Source organism: Bolinopsis microptera, chromosome 9 (assembly GCF_026151205.1).
Source record: "Bolinopsis microptera isolate Bmic1 chromosome 9, MBARI_Bmic_1.0, whole genome shotgun sequence".
NCBI lineage: Eukaryota > Metazoa > Ctenophora > Tentaculata > Lobata > Bolinopsidae > Bolinopsis > Bolinopsis microptera.
In genome coordinates this window covers 869193-891169 of record NC_087080.1, presented here as the reverse complement: position 1 = coordinate 891169, position 21977 = coordinate 869193, and the positions used below count along the sequence as shown (strand labels likewise).

The following is a 21977-nucleotide window of genomic DNA, read 5'->3' as shown; positions in this document are numbered from 1 at the left end:
CTAGAAAACCTTTCGTGGACGGACAAGAACTTTGTCCTTTACAACTTTTAAACAAAATATTAGCAAAATATAACAGCTGTAAGAATCCTAAACGTTAGTGCAGTCAAATAAATGAACTGCGATAATGCATTTGACAGTCAGTCACTGCAATTTACTTATTTTTCAATTTTCACTGCCACACTTAGGCTTATCTTGCCTACACATTTTTTAAAACGAAATTCCTTGCGCACCGCGTACTAAAATTACTTGGATTTCTACCGCTTTGATAAATGACTACAAGAAGATGGGGAGTTAATATTGTTGATTTATATAATATAGATTATTTATTCTCTAGTGTAGATTAACTTTATTTTTATATATTTTACCAAGTGTGAAGGATCAACCATACGTTATTGATATTTTTGAAATATTTAATGATAAATTGATATAATAATAAATGATTGTAATATTTTTATTGAGGCACATGCCACCCCATCGCGGGTTTACTACTATTTATAGTGGGGGTTGTGATATGGGCGTGGTCAAAAAGGGCGTGATTCCGAGAAATGCCCCACTCGTGAAAAAGTGTACCTGAGTCAATTGTGTTATCTAGGGTCTTATAAGTCGGATTACATTGAGAAACTTAGCGGAAGTCCCAATGTGAGCGGGATTGTTGCCAGGTACACGATTACTTTAAATTTAACCTCAAAATCAAATTATTATTATCTCCCGATAAGAAAGGAACACGTGGCAAGATTAATCGGACAAGAGTGATGAGCAGATAAAATAAGGTAGCAAAAGCGTGCCTGTACAGAATATTCTGCAGTAAAAGGTATTACCTACTAGCTCAGACGAAAATGTACTCTGTCGCGTTGTCAAACTAAAAGTGTGGGGAGCACTTACCATGCAAAGTCACGTGATAGCAGTGTAGAGGATTATAAAGGAGCATCAAATTTCAGTGATGTATAACGTAAGACGAATTATTGTCACTAGTAGCTTTCATGGGAAGGTTGACAGGGAAAATTGTGTGCCGCTAGTTTATTGTGGGAAACAAATTATGAGTACATTTTGTTATCTTTTTTGGTATTTTTATTGTAGAAGCGTTATACGTGGTGTATAATATATATATTAGACTATACTTATTCATTTATTTATAAAATTGCTAATAAACATCAGCTGTATAAAAGTCCTGTTGTAACACCACGTGGTGTTGTCTCCACCTGCAAAACAAACAGGCTATAACAAGGGGGGCTTTACAGTAGTTAACGTAGTAAAGTCGAAGAAGATAGTAAGTTATGAACAAGAGACAAGAGGAGATGAGAAGAAGCTTGATGATGATGAAAATCTAAAATATATAGCAGATGGCTACACTGAGCTTTTTAATAGCAATACTAATTCAATACTAAAATGTGCCATGTAATAATATTAAAATCGTTATATAGATGTACTTACAAAACTTCTTATCGGTCATGTAATCCATAAAATTGTATTGCTGTTCAAAGATAAGCAGCGTTTTCACTCAGAAATCAACTCAGTTATAATAAAAACTTTGTAGAAGCAGACGTGGCTGGAGGATTTACCTCCGGGACCACAAGGTGTCACAAGGTGTCTCAAGGTGTCACAAGGTGTCACAAGGTGTCTCAAGGTGTCAAGAGGACACAGCTCCACGAGGAGCTACGCCCTAATGGCAAGGGACAATTTACTATGTATTAAATCTTGCTAACGTAAATCTCTAAACAGCATCCTTACTCGCCTAGACAAATAGCATTTCATCAATAAAAACATGAAGGTTATAACATGGATCTAACACGAGGCTAGCAAAACATGAAGGTTATAATATGGATCTAACACGAGGCTAGCAAAACATGATAGTTATAATATGGATCTAACACGAGGCTAGCAAAAGATGAAGGTTATAATATGGATCTAACACGAGGCTAGCAAAAGATGAAGGTTATAATATGGATCTAACACGAGGCTAGCAAAAGATGGGGGTTATAATATGGATCTAACACGAGGCTAGCAAAAGATGGGGGTTATAATATGGATCTAACACGAGGCTAGCAAAAGATGGGGGTTATAATATGGATCTAACACGAGGCTAGCAAAACATGAAGGTTATAACATGGATCTAACACGAGGCTAGCAAAACATGAAGGTTATAATATGAATCTAACACGAGGCTAGCAAAACATGAAGGTTATAATATGAATCTAACACGAGGCTAGCAAAAGATGAAGGTTATAATATGGATCTAACACGAGGCTAGCAAAAGATGAAGGTTATAACAAGGCCCCAGGGTCCTGGGTACAATGACAGCGCCCCCAATTAACCGATTGACTACCGGGTTACGTAGCAGTCCTTAAGTGGACATATCCTGTAGCAGCCAATTGGGTACAGTCCATTACACTACTTTGGCTGGTGATTATTGTGGAAGATTAGTAGATTAGTGGTAATATGTTTTAAACTAATTACAACACTATAAATCTATTACATTTATTGAGGACGTTACAGAAGGAATTGATTTAATGTAGTTGGAGGAGTCCTAACTCTCCTCACGTCCGAAAATGGCGTTTCTCTTGTATCAAATATAATATAAGTACGAAAAACGATATGAGGAACGCTTATGATTTTGTCTCTCAGAGTAAACAAAAAGTAATTCAAAAAGTAAATCCTTGCAAGACTATTGAAACACTATGTATAGTAGCTCAGGTTGTACCAATCGGTAATTCTCCTTGCAAGGTTTCATCCCTTTTGGAACCTTGAAACTAGACGTCCGGAATGTCTAAAAGTAACTCAAATTCCAGATTGAGTTGAAGCAGAAGTACAAGTTCAGGATATTTCTAGATGAGAGCTACAGTTTTATTATTATTTACAGATTGAGTTGAAGCAGCAGTACAAGTTCAGGATATTTCTAGATGAGAGCTACAGTTTTATTATTATTTACAGATTGAGTTGAAGCAGAAGTACAAGTTCAGGATATTTCTAGATGAGAGCTACAGTTTTATTATTATTTACAGATTGAGTTGAAGCAGAAGTACAAGTTCAGGATATTTCTAGATGAGAGCTACAGTTTTATTATTATTTACAGATTGAGTTGAAGCAGAAGTACAAGTTCAGGATATTTCTAGATGAGAGCTACAGTTTTATTATTATTTACAGATTGAGTTGAAGCAGAAGTACAAGTTCAGGATATTTCTAGATGAGAGCTACAGTTTTATTATTATTTACAGATTGAGTTGAAGCAGAAGTACAAGTTCAGGATATTTCTAGATGAGAGCTACAGTTTTGGGGTGCTCGGCGAGAACGGACGTGGATTAACTGAATTTTACAATGTTGACGTGAGTCCAGTTCCCGTTTTTTGGATTTTTAAATCTAGATCGTTAATTTATAATTAAAAGACAGGCGACAGCACACATTACGATTTAGTTAACTGCTTCATTTCTCTGTTATATCCACACATTTTGCTGACTACCGTGCCTATAATTAATCATCTCCTCAGCGAAGGAATGTAGACATGATAGTCGGCTCAATGGAATTCTCTCTTGGATCAGTCGGAGGTTTCGCTTGTGGCTCCTCCTTTGTTATCAGACATCAACGTTTAGCTGGACAAGGATACGTCTTCTCGGCCTCTCTGCCTCCCCTTCACGCCAGTATGGTCCTCAAGGCCATGGACTTCTTCAACAAAGGTAGGGTTAGCTTCACGCCAGTATGGTCCTCAAGGCCATGGACTTCTTCAACAAAGGTAGGGATTGCTTCACGCCAGTATGGTCCTCAGGGCCATGGACTTCTTCAACAAAGGTAGGGTTAGCTTTATGGGCGAAGATTTCTTCTACAAACATGTCCGACTAATGCCAAATCAAATTTGGGTTTGATAAATGTGAGATTAAGTTTCCCGTATTCAGGTTTTATTGATCCTTTATTCAATTGTTTAACTTTATTTCAGATCTATTCTCCAAGCTGATCGAAAACTGCAAATTTGCCCATCAAGCTCTTGAGACGATTGATACAATCACTGTTGCAGGAGATCCTTTATCACCTATGAAACACATCAGATTGATAGATAATAACAGCGAAGAAGCACTAAGAGAAATCTGCACCATGGTAAATGTCTCCGGACAATTACATATCACTTTTTGCCTTCTTATGCATGGCCGTGTAGCTCAGTTGGCTAGAGCGTCGTGCTAATAACGCGAATGTCCAGGGTTCGAGCCCCTGCTCGGCCAGCCTTGTCTTTTGCTTTTTGTGATCTGCAGTTGAAATATTTTTATCATTTTTATGGCAGTCTTTGAGTAGGTAAGCCCCGAATGCATCATCTTTGCCAATGATTCCACAATTGATCATCAAGCTATTTACTTAATTAATCGTTATTCATTCTTATCTATTTTATCTCAAACCTCAGGCAAGAGAAAATAATTTGGCACTCACTGTGGCCAGCTATAACTCGACTGAGTTATTTAAAAAAGAACCAAGGTAAACTAATTTATTCTGCTTCGATATCAAAAATAAAACATTTTATTCTAAGTCTCAATTACTTATAATGGCTAATATTATACAGTGTCCAACTATGAGCTGTGAATCAGCTGCTACAATTGATGTAGAGATAACTGTAGGATGTACTGGCAGACATGTTGTCAACAAGTTACAACTGTTTTTACACACTGTAGTGAATTGTTTATGTAATAGTTCTGCCATATTACGTGTCCAAACAAACACATTACCTCTTCCCGCTCTCCCAGTGGCGACTCCTTTTGTTGACCTTTCCGTAGTTTGTTTCTCTTTTTTAGAAATAATCTTACCATCCTCTACCGTTTTTGCACTAATTGAAGCCTTTTTATTTTCAAATAGTCTGAAAACCATTCAGCATTCACGCCAGTCCATTGTCACCCCATTTACGCGTTTTTGTACTAAAATAGAGACTCTACTATTTTGGAACGCGCTCAAGTAATTTTGTTTGACTTCAAACACTTCCCCCACGAGAGTTTCTGTCGTCGTAGTTGTAGAAAATAGAAGAATAAAGCAGCGTGCAGGAAGTAACAGAAGTTCCTAATTTATTGATTGATATCTAATGCTAACTGCTAATCTGCGCTATTCGCCACTGCTCCCCTGTGTACGAAATTTTGGAGCCCAGAAAATCTGGGGTACAGAAAATCAGGGTTACAGAAATCTGGGGTACAGAACTCTGTGGTATAGAAATCTGGGGTACAGAACTCTGTGGTACGAACCACGACGTCATGGGGCATGAAAGTATTGTAATATCTACAAAATAATTCCTACCTCCCCCTCCTTCTCGTAGCAGGATCTTCTGAATCGACAATTGAACAGAAATTGGAAAATATGATTTTTCATTGTAAAGCTTTCTAAGTTCTAACACTTCTTTTTTCAGTATCCGGCTTACAGTGAACACCGAGCTAACGGAAGATGAGATCACCTCATCTATCAAGAGCATAGCTGACATAGTAGAGCTGTACATTTCCCGTGACATTTCACAGGAATCAGCACGTTGATATTGTTGAACTTCTCGCTCATTCAGTTTTGTTTGCCCATGATCAAAGTGGCCCCTTTCATATGTTTAAACTGGATGAGGTGTTTATAAGTGATTGATTGAATAGTGAATGGTTTGTATTTTATTTTATTGTGTTAAAGTTTTCAGAGTGTTTATGAGTAACGAGTATGATTAGTAAACATGCGATTAAGGTGTCTTTGTAGGAGGGGAGCGATGCGCATTGCTCTCGCGCGCTTGTTGTACATTGTACAGTGTAAAATGTACAGTGTATAGTGTACATTGTACATTGTACAGTGTAAAATGTACAGTGTATAGTGTACATTGTACAGTGTAACATGTATAGTGTACATTTTACATTGTACAGTGTACAGTGTAACATGTACATTGTACAGTGAAAAATGTACAGTGTACATGTGCGAGTATTAAAATAACCTATAACTGAGCGCTATAACAATGTTAGGAGTCCACTGAGTACAGTCTAATGATTAATATACATATAACCAAAATAGTGGTTATTGTAATTGTTTGTGTATTGGTTATGATCTACTATGGAGTATAAATGAATTTGTATGAACATTTTAAGTCAAGTTCAATTATTCGAACACAAAGTTTGGGTCATATCAAGGTATAGTATATAATGTGCATTGTTGAGCATTTATGACGTTGCATCTTTGACGTATCTTTCCGATATGTTATCATGTTATCAAGGTAACCAGGGTAACCACATGTTTCAGCTCTGTTTCGATAAGTATGGAATGTGGAACAGGACAATGCAAAACAAATTAAACCTCTTTGAACTCCGAGATTACAGAATTTACTTTGGGCATTTTACACTTACTATTACTCCAGAAAAAGATTGGTGGTTTAAGATGATATTTTGTTTGTATGTTTGATGTAAATTATGAATTATGATGCTGAAATTAGAATAGGATAGAAGTTTTTATTGAAATTTACCTTATATAGATGAATCAAAAATCTATAATGCATTTGTTTTTGTACAGCCATAACTATGGTAACTAACTAGTGGTAACTATGGTAACTATAATGCATTTGTTTTTGTACAGCCATAACTATGGTAACTAACTAGTGGTAACTATGGTAACTATAATGCATTTGTTTTTGTACAGCCATAACGATTATAGGGTGATTTTTATAACAGAAGTTTAAGTGTATGTTTCATGTGATTTGTTGATAAACTTATATCAAATACCATATTAGATTTAATCGTTCGTTTTATTTCTGACATTTCATGCATGAAATTACCGAACGGGGGGGTACCAATGGCATAAAATGGCATAAATGGCATACGTTTTATGGCATAAATGGAAATTTTTATTGGCCAATTCTCCATTTATGCCATGAATTTAGGTCTTCATATTTGACTTTAAATTCGCAAATTATTATTAGTACTTGAATAAGAGACATGTTTCATGCTTTATAACGCTTGGAATGATCGTTAAAGATTCATATGACAAATAAAGAAACTAAAAATGTATTATATCAAAAATGGCATAAATGGCATACGTTTTATGGCATAAATGGAAATTTTTATTGGCCAATTCTCCATTATGCCATTTATGCCATTGGTACCCCCCCTACCGAACACATTGGACACCATTGATGTGACAAACCGGTCAGATTGGAGAATCTAACTTTCATTATCGATATCTTACTATATATAAAGCGAGACGATATATATGGTTCCGTGCCATTTTACTGACACCACGGCATCAACTTTAACGCGACTTTCCGCAAAAACCGTAAAAGATATACAACTGAAACTTTTTTGATTGGGTCAAATGCTTTAATGGCCTCCAAATCAGCATGAAAAAATAAAAAATTGGCCAAGAAATAGGAGTTTTAGAGCCCAAAATTTGGACCCCCAAGTGGTGTCAAAAACGCGAATTAAATAGGTAATAATTATTTTAGTCTCTTGAGTCTTGACACCATTTTAGGGTTATACGGGTTCCTGCTAGTTAAGTGGAACGTATTCACACAAAGGTACCCATAATTCCTCATGGCACAGTTCCTAAAACCAAATCAAGATGCCGGAAACTGCACCACCATGGACAATGGACACAACAACAACAACAACAATGGCGAACCTAGCAAGCTAGGATCGAGGGCCCGATCTCCTTTTCTTTGCGGTGCGGCCACGGTCCTTTCGGTACAGATATCCCTGCAGCATAGTCGGGACGCAACCCCAGGCATATGCATTATGCACTCGTGTTATTTTCGCAGCTCCAATGAGAGCCACTACCATTCACACCATGGTTTGGTGAGTGACGGATTCCCATCAATTTTGAAATCTTGGCCCAACTGGGATTCGAACTCGCAACGTCAGGGGCCAGCAGACAAACAGATTAACCAACTAAGCCACTGTGGACACAACCCGGCCTAAATGTGCTCCCGCGTTCCGTGAAGCTCTGAGGACCAGTCTGGCCATTACGTAAACTTCCCAGGTAGAGGAATAACACTGCCATTATCAGCCAATAAACACGTGCCCTGTCCTAGCTGGCAGCTTGTCCGGTCTCTGGACCTGTAGCGTGAAGGTTGGTCACGTGACTTTTAGCGTGAAGACTGATGTCACGTGGTATCTCAGAGTTGCAAGTATGATAAATTGATGCCAACACTGCGGTAGTGTATGTGGTGTTGGTTTGTGTCCGTAGTGTTTAGGTTACCCTGGACACGTGGTTACCCTGGTTACCCTGGTTACTCTGGTTACCCTGGTAACCCTGGACACGTGGTTACCCTGGTTACCCTGGTAACCCTGGACACGTGGTTACCCTGGTTACCCTGGTAACCCTGGACACGTGGTTACCCTGATAACCCTGGTTACTCTGGTTACCCTGGACACCTGGTTACCCTGGACACGTGGTTACCCTGGTTACCCTGGACACGTGGTTACCCTGGTTACTCTGGTTACCCTGGACACGTGGTTACCCTGGTTACCCTGGACACGTGGTTACCCTGGTTACCCTGGTTACCCTGGACACGTGGTTACACTGGACACGTGGTTACCCTGGTTACCCTGGACACGTGGTTACCCTGGTTACCCTGGTTACCCTGGACACGTGGTTACACTGGACACGTGGTTACCCTGGTTACCCTGGACACGTGGTTACCCTGGTAACCCTGGTTACTCTGGTTACCCTGGACACCTGGTTACCCTGGACACGTGGTTACCCTGGTTACCCTGGACACGTGGTTACCCTGGTTACCCTGGTTACCCTGGACACGTGGTTACCCTGGACACGTGGTTACCCTGGTTACCCTGGACACGTGGTTACCCTGGTTACCCTGGACACGTGGTTATTCTGGACACGTGGTTACCCTGGTAACACTGGACACTTGGTTATTCTGGACACGTGGTTACCCTGGTAACACTGGACACTTGGTTACCCTGGTTACCCTGGTTACCCTGGACACGTGGATCTTGTTCCTAGTTAAAGAGAATCTGGACAGGGAGTTAAATTGTTGTAAACGTTTTATATTTTTAGGAGTTCAGTGTATCGTCGTGCTATTTTGTTGTTCTGCAGAAGTTATTTTAGTATTACTATGCATTGCTAAACTCAACATAATGGTTGCTATTTTGTAACTCTGTTGACCAGTTTGGGTTAGCATCATCTAAATACGATGGTATTTATAATTCCTCCCTTCTGTTACAAATAGTCTCACAAATTATCAAATTATCAAATTACCAAGTTATCATTTAAATGGTATTTCTATCCTCTCTGTTCTCTCAACCATGCTAAACTATAGGAATACTGATTTACTAGTTACCTGTAGTTGCACTATAGGAATACTGATTTACTAGTTACCTGTAGTTGCACTATAGGAATACTGATTTACTAGTTACCTGTAGTTGCACCTCACACGTGACCTCGCCCGTTATAGAGCTACACTATTTTCAAGCAATGAAAGCACCACATAGCTTCTTATCATCAAGCTCAATACTTATGACCTGAACTGCCCATGAACAGATGAAAAGTAATGGACGAGACGCTCATTACATATGTAATACAAATCTTAAAATGTGAAATCACCGAATATAATTCATATCCAAGGCTCGACTCTTAATTGTGTTTAGGGCGGATCGTGCTTTGAAGTATGTTACCGCGATCCTCGGCCCTTTATTTTGTCTTGGATACATTGCTATGGATTGCTAGCTAAACTCTGTCTCTGGTTACGGTGTTAGTATTTCTTGCTTGTTTATATATAGCATGTTTTGGTTGAGTAGTTCTAACCATTGTTTCGGCTGTGTTATAGCATGTTTTGGTTGAGTAGTTCTAACCATTGTTTCGGCTGTGAAAGTTGCTTCCAGTTGGTACGTGTTTTTGGAGCTTGTGCTTTTTATAATTTTTAAGCGAAGAGGAGGAAGTTTATCTTGGTTTACCGTTATATATTTAGTAACACTTCAGCTGTTCCAATATGAAGGACAACTAATACCGACTCAATCTTGGGATGAGCTGATGCACTCAGTTTTGAAGAGAAATTTATTGACATGACGAGTCAGATCATGTCACTGGTTGGGAACCTGTTAGTGTGGGAACTGGCGGGTACAATTGTTGGCCATGGCAGCACTATACCAAGACCAGTCTCATATCTATTTTCCTTCAAACTGTAACGAATAAGAAGCCCCCCCCCCCCCCCCCCCCCAATAAGAAGTCTCATATATAATAGAGATGGCATTAACCTGATTGTATAGCTGAATATGGGGAAAGAATTAGAATAATGCTAGTCGGTTCAGTAATTTTATCAGGCACAAGTATTGAAGAGTTTTCAGATATTTTAAGTCATATCTAATATCTATCGATATCCACGTAACGTGAATTTGAGCATTGCTGCAGCTGTTTAACATTCATCTCGATTATACTCAGTATTTCTGTTAAAACCTTTAGTTGAGCTTCCTCGTAGTTAAGACCTAAACTCTTTTAGTTAAGCTTGTTTACAGTTAAGTTAAGCCATTACATTCTAACTTCCAACTTTCCTGCCACTAATCATGCCTCTAGTAATTTCTTCTGGTAAACTTGGACCTCCCCTGAAATTTGGCATAACTGATACCATCTTAACTCTGTAGTCATATTTCCTGAAAAGCTCGTGCTTTTCAGGAAGTATAACTACATAATTTCAAGACCGATCATTACCTTACCTATATATTATCTAACCTTAAAGTGGGGAGAGGGAGAGGGGGAGGGAGGGGGACCTTTAATACCCCCCTTAATTAATTAGCCCCCTTTAATTAGTCCCCTAAGATTATGATTTGTTTCCGATCCTTCTGCTTATAATAATTCTATGATAACCTATATACGATAAGTATGGTTACCCAACCATTAGCCATTTCTACTTATAATTGCAACTCTGTAGTGAGGCTTCCTGAAAAACACAGAATGTCAAGACCTATTATATATTACCTAACCTTTAATTACTAATTAGTTCAGTTAGTTGAGTTACTACATATTTTTAAAGAACGACAGTTTTATAGCTATTTCAATATATTTCATATATCATAATATATATACTTCAGTTTCCTTGCTATTATATTAAGAGGCTTGTATAGTTATAGGGAGGGAGGGAAAGGGAGGAAGGGGGAGAGGGGGGAGGGTGGGAGAGGGGAGGAGAGGGGAGAGAAAAGGGGAGAGGAGAGGGGAGAGGGAGTGAAAGAGGGGAGAGGAAGAGGGGGGAGGGGGAAGAGGGGAGAGGGGAGGGGAGGGGAGGGGAGGGGAGGGGAGGGGAGGGGAGGGGAGGGGAGGGGAGGGGAGGGGAGGGGAGGGGAGGGGAGGGGAGGGGAGGGGAGGGGAGGGGAGGGGAGGGGAGGGGAGGGGAGGGGAGGGGAGGGGAGGGGAGGGGAGGGGAGGGGAGGGGAGGGGAGGGGAGGGGAGGGGAGGGGAGGGGAGGGGAGGGGAGGGGAGGGGCCAATAAAAATATCAGACAAACTATCTATTCGTTAGTTTAAAATGATGGTCATTTAATCGTATTCGTAGAAAAGATTTGCAAATTTTGCTCAGACACTCAAACACTTACACGTGAGGAGAAACTCATAGGTCAATTATCCATTATTAATTCACGCATGATCTGACAATGATATGCACAGTGTTGCTGCGAGATCATTCCGGAAAGTTTAACCACTTATCAAATTTAAAAACTTAATCGGCAATATTGTAAATTTTATTACACGATTTTGTCCTCCAAGACAGATCCATTTTAATTTCTCGCCCGTTTCTTACGATCAAATTAGTAAATTCGGATTGTGCGGTTAATAAATGGTCACGAATAATAATAATAATTTAAAAGTTTGCATGGTAACGTAAACTGGTTATTGTGAACGGCATATTGATGTGATAGGAAAGAGTTGTATCAGACCACTTAGTTTCTTGCTGGCACCTTTTAAAATTTCAACAAACTCTCTGATTTGATAAGTAGCGACCAAAGTCTGAGCTACGTACAGTTTGAAAACGTTGTTCATTTATTTAAAAACCGCTTTTGTTACATTAATAATGATTTTTATGCTGATACGGGCATTTTAAACGGCATTTGTTTTAATTTTGCTTGCATTTTGTGGGAAGTTTATGGAAATCAATTGCACGTGTGCCTGATCCATCCTTGTCTCGCGACTGTCTCGCGACTGTCACATAACATTATAATTAAATCGCAGATTTGTGTCTGGTATGTTTATATAGTGCATTCTATTTCTATCATCTCGTGCGGCTCTTTTATTGACCTTCACGATATTCATCTTTACTTACTTAGTTACTACATCTTTGGAGTGCTCAGTGCATCATATTCATCTGATTTTAACTCTGGAAAATCAACTTGTTCGAAAATAGCCATAGAGCGCCATTTTAACCACAAGATCGGTTCTTGTTATAAGTAATCTTCACCACATTGATATAGGCATGCTTTTTTAGACGATTCACGATTGAATGTCCGGCCTAAAACACTCATGTTGTGGCTTAAAAGTCTTTAAAGTTTTACCCCAAGGGCTGAATCTCTTTAGTGTTTATAATAAGCACTTATTATATTTTTAACTTTTTTTTCAAACACTTATTAGGATTGTGTTTTGTTTTGATAAAGGAAAATTGGTAGACTTACATTTGCAGTGAAGGGATTATGAGTTCGTTCGTGGGCGCCTACAATTGTTCCTAATTGTTCCTAATTATAGGCTCTGTATGCAATTGACGACAGATATTTTCAATAATTGGTTACCGAAATTGGTAAATCGATCCATCTTGACTGTAATCATGTGTCTTTAAACTGAATTTCTGTAAGTCTTAAACCAACTTAAGCCGAAGTTAAAATTAGCCGACGTTGGCTACTTCTTGGTTACAGTTAGTATTTTGGAATTATATAGTAGATGATCATAATTTTGATCTTTAAGTTAAGAAATTTGTCAGTTTGCCACCCTGATCAGTGATGCTATTATAATTTGAAGCAGCTGCATTTCTAAATACTGGATAATTGATCGTCTCATATTTCTATATTTTTTGATCGCCGATCTTCAAGATTCCTTTCTATGCAATGAGAGCAATTTTGAGTGCATAACTACCCCACGAGTTAAAATTTTGTCATGAATTATGAATCATCACATTTGATGTCGTGTCACATTCTGATCATTGATGTTTCAACAGTTTTTCTTGAAGATGATAACAGCAACTTTTATTAATTCACAAAATTCATCCAACTTTGTTCGATACTAATTTTACTCATATTGCAGCTAGATTCAATTCATATTTTACATTCCGATAACTTTTCCATCGAATAACTAAGTCAAAACATGAATTATATTTTGCCAAGCATCGTCAGCAAATCGGCCAATAGAAAAGAGGACGACTAGACTACTTTTTAAATTTTAACATTTCGGCCCGCTTTACGGATTTTACAGATACGTTATCGTTTATTTTTCTTGTGCAATTTCGTTTGTAAATTAATTAATACATTTTGTTATCATTTTACTACATGCTCTATTTTTACTTGATGTAAAAATGATATTAAATTGATTGTTTCAGCAAGCTAATGGGCAGTTGCTATGGGAACAGTCGTATCGTATCCTGTAAAGAACAGTGACATCGCAACAGCTGCTAGGCTTGCTTTAAAGGTAGCCGATAACCCGCCTCCCCGGACTTCAATCGGGGTCATAAGAATAGAGGTAATTAATTAATTAATTAATTAATTACCCTAATTATTAATTAATTACCTCAATTAAAATATTTCTAGAATTTCAGAGGAGACAGAAATGCTGGAATTTCGGTATTTTTAAATTCCAGAGACGGACCCCGTATCATGTTTCTATTTCTGACCAAATATTCGTTTAAGCGGTAACTTAACGACCTGAAGAAACAGTGACAATAGCTTATAATATGTTGTACTGTTTTTGTAGATCAGATTCTACAGTCAATAAGAACCAAAGACCCTTTGAAATCGGCCCAATAACACTGCTTGTCGGATAATAGCGCTTTGAAAATCCTTTGTTAGCCGCCGCTTGTCTTGTTAAGACTCAGTAGTATTACACCATGTAGCAACTAACAGTATAGTATCATCACGGTGTGCTTCGGTTTAGTTTGATAATTGTCCGCTGAAATTCTTTCTTATCAGCTTGTCAGTTTTCTTGTCAGTTTTTTATGGTATTTGTAAACATTTATTCCTACTTATTAACTGGGCATAGGCTACAAATTTTATTGTTGATTTGTCATTTATTATCCTTTAATTTTGATAATCAAAGCCTTTAAAAAACTGCTGAGTGTATTTTCTTTGTTATATTGGAGCTTGTTGACTGATAGTCGCTATTCAATGGTGTATAAGTTATATTTTATAATTCGAGACGTTTCTGTGGAGAAAATGACAAACATTCTATTTATTTCGATTATCCAACTTTACGATTAGAAAGGAGGCGAAGAGATTTCATGGTAGTAGCTCGTCACAGATATATCACAAAGTTCCTGACTTGGATCCGTATCCTCAGCATTGTAACACCATCAGGGACAAAAGGATTTCGCGATTATTTTGGCCAAAAATCGCGATACCGCGATTTTTAACAGACTATACATTAAACTATACATAAAATTTGTCGCAAATAATGGGAAAAATCGCGATTCCGTACACGACGCGATTTCCTTTTGTCCCTGAACACCATGAACCTAACAGTAACCTGACTTTTGCCTCTATTCGTATCACTTGTACCTTTCCAGTACTTCATTTTCGGACTTCAGTGGGGTTTTTAGAAAGCTTATCACAAGTCAAGAAGAGGGGGAGTTAGTTGTAAGCTCCCCATTCACAGCCTTCAGTTGCTCTCCACGATACAGGGAGCCCCTCTTCCCCCCACCCCCCCCCCCCCCCCCCCCCCCCCCCCCGTATCCAGCACGAAAAAAATATGAGCCTGTATGTAAATGGTTCTATATGAATATCGGTAGTGCATTGATTAATATATAGTCACTAGTTTGAAATATGGGGTAAATGGACTGTAAATACATTAACGTACGTTTCTTTGAATAGTGATACAATTAAAATACGCAGACAATCATTATTTTCGAGTTAAAATAACAAGTATAAATAGTATTTTTATAAATATCAAATGAATTCTGCACAGTAAGAATTATAAATTAATTTATAAATTCATTATCCATCTGACATACCGACAAATTATTGAAATCCTTGAGGAATTTGACTTCGAGTTAAAAGTACAGAAACATTCTGTTATTTCACAAGGCTTCCAGTTCATGAAATTATCATGAATCGAATTATTGAATCATTACGCTGTAAATACATATATCATATTTCAATTTGGATCGAATACATCTTTGATCTTGTGCATGCAATAAATATCAAACATTACTTAACATAAAATTAATTTAATAACTATCTCATTTTATCACAGACACAGCGGGTCAACAGACACAGTGGTCAATATATTCGTACTCGTTTGCGACACTTTAACAGCCATAACCTACCGTCAATCAATAATAAGATCGAATAAAAGATCTTTAAAACTTATCACCTCCAAATTACTCAGCCGGAGCGTACACTGCTTATCAGACTGTTAAATAAGGTTGGTGTTCGTCAATGCATTCACGCGAGTCTCGCATTGTGTGATAGGACACGACTTAACAAGAATTTCTTCACTGACCAGTTCAAATATCGTATGCACTAAAGATCTCAACGGAGCTTTAAATCGAATCAGTGTGTCTTTTAGATTTACGGCTATACATTTCGGTTCCCTCTGTGCTGTTTGTTTTCTGTGGCTTATAGTTCGAGTGTTATGAGCGGGTTTCGTCCTCAAAGGTCGAATGGTTCCTACGGGCCTCCAGTTTTTAACGGGGGTAAAATCCAGCATTTTCATGCTGGCCGGTCTCGAACACACCCTGCTAATAAATTCTTTATCACGGAGTTCATCGATATGGATAACAGGAAAAAAGCTCTTCATCTTCCCAGGGTTGGTACATTGAGCATTCTGAATAGTAGAGAATCATTTAAAATGTTCGAAATTACGCTCAACCTGACTCAACACAGCTTGAAATTTATCCAAAAAAAGCAACGAACACATCATTTTTTTCAGAAATATATAAGAGATCATTCGCGTTCGTCATATCTAAAAGTAAATATAAGCTGATTAAATAATGAACAAATATATGAGTTTTTGCTGGTTGCATTCAAATTGAATGACGATGGAATATTTTTAACACAGTTCGTTTTTGAGCTCTGTATTGATCTCAGTGATCTGCATGGTAACTTTTATGCTTGCGATCGACTCAACTTTATTCTACAATTTACGTATCAGTATACTCGAAGAGTCGGTTTGCCGAGTTAAAACTGATCAAAGATATCACGTTTGCTGTTAAGTTGATGTGGCCCATTTTACTGCTTTGGCACATTTCTAACTAAAAGATTCAGTTACAATCTAAGCTTATAGTATTGTCATAGACAAAGTCGATCCGCGTGAAACACGTGTCGAGATATCATTAGATATTATCACATATTGCATATCATGTGGCGCATTGTTATACAATGTTGTAAAGGTTGTGACCACGTAACTTGCAAAAATAGCCGATCCAGATTGGACATCTTAAGAGCATTGTTAATATTGTCGATTTTTCGTTGTCGTTTGTAACGAAATCTGTTGAGCTGAGGAATTCAATATAGCTTCGATGATTTTGATAAATTGTATGCTTATATTTGACATGGCCAAATAATTTTAAGAATGTGCAACGGGAATGATGAACCCGTGTGAAGAGTAATTAATTGCTGTTTGGAATATCACGTTAGAATATTTTCATCGTTTTGACGAATTTAATGATGCCAAAAATTAGCACAGATGGGCGTTGATCGTTAGGTATTGACCTCTCATCACATTTAAAATCATTAAAGCTAGCTATTTATGATTACTATTAGCACTAGTCACAGGGTACTTTAATCAATATGGTAAATGTTGAGGGGTCAGAGAAATCAACAGATTGTGTGTCTGGTCGAAGCAAGATTATGAAGCAGGAAAAACAAAGGTTATTTTTAAATGTTCTTCGAAAAGGTTTTGATACTCATCCCTGTTATCACTTAAATATCCACCGAAAAACTTTGGGTTGTGATTAGATATGGTGAGCTGTTATACCATCAATTATTTATTTAAGAGTCATTTGATTCGAAGGTAGATGGTAGAGCTATACTTATATTCAATTACCATTAAATTTACTAAATTTTTTGCCATGAAAACTTAGGCCTAATTAAACTTACTTGTTTTCGAATATAACCACCAAATGATGCCGCCAATATCTCGATCTCATTTCGAATTATTATTATTTCGAATCGGTTAAATGAGTAAAACTGTTTTTGGTATCATCGTAAGCTCAACTCTAGTAATTTCTCTTTACAGGATTTTCTATCTGCTGCAGAATTAGAAGATCGAAAATTAGCGAAAAGAAAAGCAGCGGTGACAGCGGGAGATGAACCTAAACACAAATCCAAGTATGCATATTTTATAACTATAATACGTAGAAGAAACGAAATATTTATAAAGGAGTATGGCTCATGTTAATTCGAAAGCACAATAAAGTGTTTGTTAAAGTGCCGTTTTTATGTTGATTCAGAGCTACTATTTTAGCATCTTAAATCTTGATTTTCATAAAACAGCAAGAAAATCGAACTTATTTAAATTTAACCAATAAAACTATGTTGTATGAATTTAATTATCTTGTTTGCTTCATTCATACATCCATACATTTGTCGTGCGTTACCTAACCATCGATATGTTTAATTTGTAGTTATAGTTTCGTAGTAGAAAAAACCTAGAATTAAATTAAAAAATCTCTTATAATAATCGTTTGTTTGCATAGATCTCGTTTATGTCACCCGATGAGCGTATGGGACTTGCTCGGGACTTGCAGTCATACTCATAGAGCAGATTTTTCTGCCCCGTTTCCATCAACCAGTCAGGAAAGTTTACTATCCTTTGCCATACCCCACACGCATTTCAGTCAATCAGAACTAGAATCTGTACCTAACAATAACCAAGTGCTGCATTCACCACATTCACTCGCCATACCAAAGACAAAACATCAAATAGTAAGTTACTAATTCCTATTATAGAAGTTCAAATTCAAATTTTTAGTCACAGGGACGGAACGGCCGAGGTCTCGTGGGGCACTGAGCATATCTTTATCTACAACGACACTGTGGCAGCTTGGACAAAGCTTGAACAGTATGCAGATACAGAAAGTCAGATTTGCGAACCTTACATAGGACGGGTAATACTAATAAGGAAGTAAGACTTGAGAGGAGCCAACATTATATATTGATTAAGATACAATTAATTGAAGCACATGGTCATTTACATTTATATAGCTTTGAAGTTCAATTTTATCAGATTCAATTTCAGGATGGAAAAACTCCCTGTACGAGAAAAATTAAAAAGACCACCATTGTCGCTAAAAAGGTACTTAAACTTAAAGAAGATGCCATCTTTCAGACAATTTCTAAGAAACGTGAAGATCTTATCCACACTACATAGTTTACCTGAGTGTACTAGCAAGAACTCTGGATCAGTTTATAAATTTTGTCAACGTTTTGCTTTCAATAGCTACATATATTAGCCAATTAGATATAATTTTAAATCAATTCGTTATTAACAGTTTTATACTCAAGGAGTCTGATAGAAAACTTGTAGACGCCTGGCTCAGAGCAAAGACCCCTCGCCCCAACACAGCTCAAAGTGACGCATGCCCATCGTGGGATGAAACTACTGACCACAATCATGGTGTGAGTTGTTCAAGTCATCAAACTAGGCCCTAGGGTCGTTTTGTAGTTTATCATTTGTACATTTTATGCTATCTCTCCAGGATTCTGTTAGGTTGGGATAAATATTTTTTGTCTGTTTTGCAGGATGTCGGTGAAGATGATACGGCGACCTGTTACCAATGTGGAGAGGGATTTTTAAGGCTCATTGAATGCAGAGTATGTGGAAAGTCGATACATACCCCAAAATGCGTTTTCAATGAGACGAATGGGGACTTAATCGTCACGGCAACTTCCCTCAGGTCTTTATTTCTAGATTGGCATCAGAGCTGAATTTCAATTGATTGATCAAGACTTTCTAGATAATTTCGAGAACTGATAACTTATCAGTCACTAGTCAAGTCAGTCACAAACAAAAACGACGTTTCATCTTATCAGATAAAATGAAACGTCGTCATTGTTTTTGACTGACTTGACTAGTGACTATAAACTGTATTTGAAGGAATTTCATAGGCTAAATTCTCAACTCAAACTTCATGATTTTTACCGGCAGGTGTTTTATGACAGACTTTGTGTGGTCGTGCCCAGATTGCGAAAATCTGCTCGGTCTCTTGACAGATGAAGAGATGATCGAACTAATGGAGAGTTTTGATGATCTCGATGTCGATTGCGGTAAGGTTTTACGCATGCATATTGTAAAAATATTAATGATTAAATCTGCATCGCTGACTTAGCCGATACTGCTTGATTCCCACACTCGTATTTGCTTGATTACAATACCCATTCTTCAATGAGTCTATTATAATGATGCATAGTAAATTGGTAAACAACAATCTAAAAATATTCCTAAGATATAAAATTATAATGGTCATGCTTTAAATATATGTGTACGGTTTTGTGGTCGCCATTGGTCAGTAAAATATCAACTTTTATACGTGATTTTATTGTACGAAAAGTTTGTGTAGTTGTTTTAAAAGTTGATAAAAACATGATACAACAGAACTGAAAATATATAATCTCAGATTCGAGAATATCATTGGACGACTTTTTGAAATATAAGCACAAAATCTTTAAAGACAAGTACAAAAGAGCTATGGATTTACATGAAGTTGAGGGATCGGTTGAAGAGGTGATTGCGGGTATAGAATTAAGACTTTAATTAGATCGACTGATTTTGTTGTGGTATATTCGTTTGAAACCTCACAGTCAAATTACACAACTAAAATCTGACCTGAGTTTCGCAATGAACCTCGACAATGTTATCTTGTGCTTAACCAAAACTCACCCACAGTTATGGTAACTAGTGGTAACTAGTGGTAACTATGTGCTTAACCAAAACTCACCCACAGTTATGGTAACTAGTGGTAACTAGTGGTAACTATGTGCTTAACCAAAACTCACCCACAGTTCCGACGACTTGACAAACCCAACACGGGAGAAGTCGATTGGTGGAGTTTTGTCGACAGTCGAATAGTTGAAAAACTTAGCGACAGACCCAAGGTGAACTATTTTTACCGTGCAATCCACCCAAATCACCAGTAGCTCGAACTATTTTCTATCTGAATGATTTTATGGTTTTCAGTGGAAAGATACCTACTCCACGTCACCTAAACCACTAAAAATACCTCAGTCAGAGCTAGTTGCATGCCTCACCCCGTTCGAGATATCGGAGGCTAAAATGTTCTTCCGATCATTCGATGCAGACAGTGACGGCAAGATAACTCTTCGGGAGGCTGAGAAAGCGTACGAACGCTGGTTTGCTAGCTTGTGGTCAAAAGTGCTTAAGTGAGTCCATCCCAAAACTCGTCTACGTCTGCCGATCATTCAATCTCATGGACAAAAGGATTTCGCGATTATTTTGGCCAAAAATTGCGATACCGCGAATTTTAACGACTATACATTAAACTATACATAAAATTTAACGCAAATAATGGGAAAAATCGCGATTCCGTACATGCCGCGATTTCCTTTTGTCCCTGTTCAATCTTGTTGCTATCATGGACAATAACATGAGTGGTATAGGTAGTTTAGAAACTACATTGGCCTAATATATCGCTCAAGAGTCAAAACATTATGGCACGCATTGTTTGATATTCGTCATGAAATATAAACGCTTTGTAATATATAATAATTCAGTTGCTCGGATTCGACGACTGGTCCAAAGAAAAATCCCGAGTTGACAAAAAGAGTCGGCGAGCATGTCAAAGTAAACGTAAAGATATTCATGGAAGCCGATGAAAAAAAGCACGGGTAATACGACTGTTTGAACTATCTTGAACAACGTTGAATGAGTTTATGCGAAGACAAGTCATTTGTTTCAATAATAACCACGCATTTTTATCTTTTTATGTTGATACAATAGCTGTGTAAAACTGATTACGGAGGGGGGATGGATAAAGACAAGACTTTATCACTTTTTTAAAACAAAAAGTGATAAAGTAATATGCAATGTGAACGACCCCTTATCAGATAGTCAGATGACTTTAATTTTATGGCACTATTTAAGATTGACCCTATTGCTTAGAATTGCTTTTTCAAAGAATAAAGAAAACATCTAAAAATGAACCCTTCAGGACTGTGAGCTGGTCTCAGTTTTTAAGAGACCAATCTATATACATCTTGGCAGCTAGGAGAAACGCCGCCAATCTCTACAAAATAAAACCAAAGCCCGAAGAGATGGAAATAATCGAAGCAGAAACTAACTACACGAAGATCGAGTAGTCGAGAATTTTTATTAAATTTGATTTGCAGTCATACATTGGGTCAGCGTCAGCCAATAACCATATATTATGTCAGAAGGACGCTTATACGCCAACAGGCCAACAGTAACACGGTTTGGAAATGAGAATTTTATTCAGAGACAAGAACGAACATGCGTCAAAATCATAATCTACGTTCTTAAGAATTATCTTGTTTATGAAAGACAAAATCTAATGCAGCATAGTTTTACCACACTGATTTTCTTACAACTTTGAAAGCTATTTCCCAAGTTAGCATCATACATTTCGACCTAGTTCACAACCTCTACCATGTCCGAGTCTACGTCCGTTCCATTACTTGCTGATGCTTGCTGTAATTTCCATAATGCGGTGAACCGCTTTAGATTTGAATATTATTGTTTTTTAACAGGTCAAGATTAATGTGACGAAGTATCAAATATTTTCTATTCATCTGGTTGAAGAGAATTTATTCGTTCCAAAAATTGATCTCAATATTTTAAATGCTGGTGGTTTAAGATGAATAATTTTTCTTTTGTTAACTTTAAGTTATTTGTGTG

The 21977-nt window shown here is 37.5% G+C and overlaps 2 protein-coding genes and 1 non-coding gene across 6 annotated transcripts in view; all 3 read left to right on the top strand.

Annotated features, from left to right (window-relative positions):
- Positions 1 to 6709, top strand: part of LOC134820502 (serine palmitoyltransferase 1-like) — a 38183-nt gene extending 31474 nt beyond the window's left edge. The window contains exons 14-18 of the mRNA XM_063830917.1: positions 3213 to 3320; positions 3482 to 3668; positions 3926 to 4083; positions 4382 to 4452; positions 5366 to 6709. Of these exons, the coding sequence (XP_063686987.1) occupies positions 3213 to 3320; positions 3482 to 3668; positions 3926 to 4083; positions 4382 to 4452; positions 5366 to 5486 (645 nt within the window). The 3' untranslated portion in view covers positions 5487 to 6709. The remainder of the gene's footprint in view (positions 1 to 3212; positions 3321 to 3481; positions 3669 to 3925; positions 4084 to 4381; positions 4453 to 5365) is intronic.
- Trnai-aau (transfer RNA isoleucine (anticodon AAU)) lies at positions 4132 to 4205 on the top strand. The gene has a single exon. It is a non-coding gene; the product is annotated as a tRNA-Ile (tRNA).
- Positions 6710 to 13484: 6775 nt separating the features above from the next.
- On the top strand, positions 13485 to 21731 carry LOC134820504 (PHD finger protein 24-like). 4 transcript variants are annotated; one of them, XM_063830921.1, is made up of 12 exons: positions 13485 to 13631; positions 17343 to 17434; positions 18078 to 18213; positions 18345 to 18401; positions 18611 to 18724; positions 18848 to 19002; positions 19254 to 19372; positions 19723 to 19829; positions 20108 to 20200; positions 20331 to 20485; positions 20837 to 20950; positions 21274 to 21731. In XM_063830921.1, exons 1-12 carry the CDS (start codon positions 13512 to 13514, stop codon positions 21419 to 21421), a joined length of 1410 nt encoding a protein of 469 aa, XP_063686991.1. In that variant the 5' UTR covers positions 13485 to 13511; the 3' UTR covers positions 21422 to 21731. The 4 variants fall into 4 exon arrangements, with proteins under 4 accessions (XP_063686991.1, XP_063686989.1, XP_063686990.1 ...); XM_063830919.1 differs by lacking the exon at positions 13485 to 13631 and adding an exon at positions 15221 to 15911; XM_063830920.1 differs by lacking the exon at positions 13485 to 13631 and adding an exon at positions 15222 to 15911 and having other exon boundaries at positions 18084 to 18213.
- The last annotated feature ends 246 nt before the right edge of the window (positions 21732 to 21977 follow it).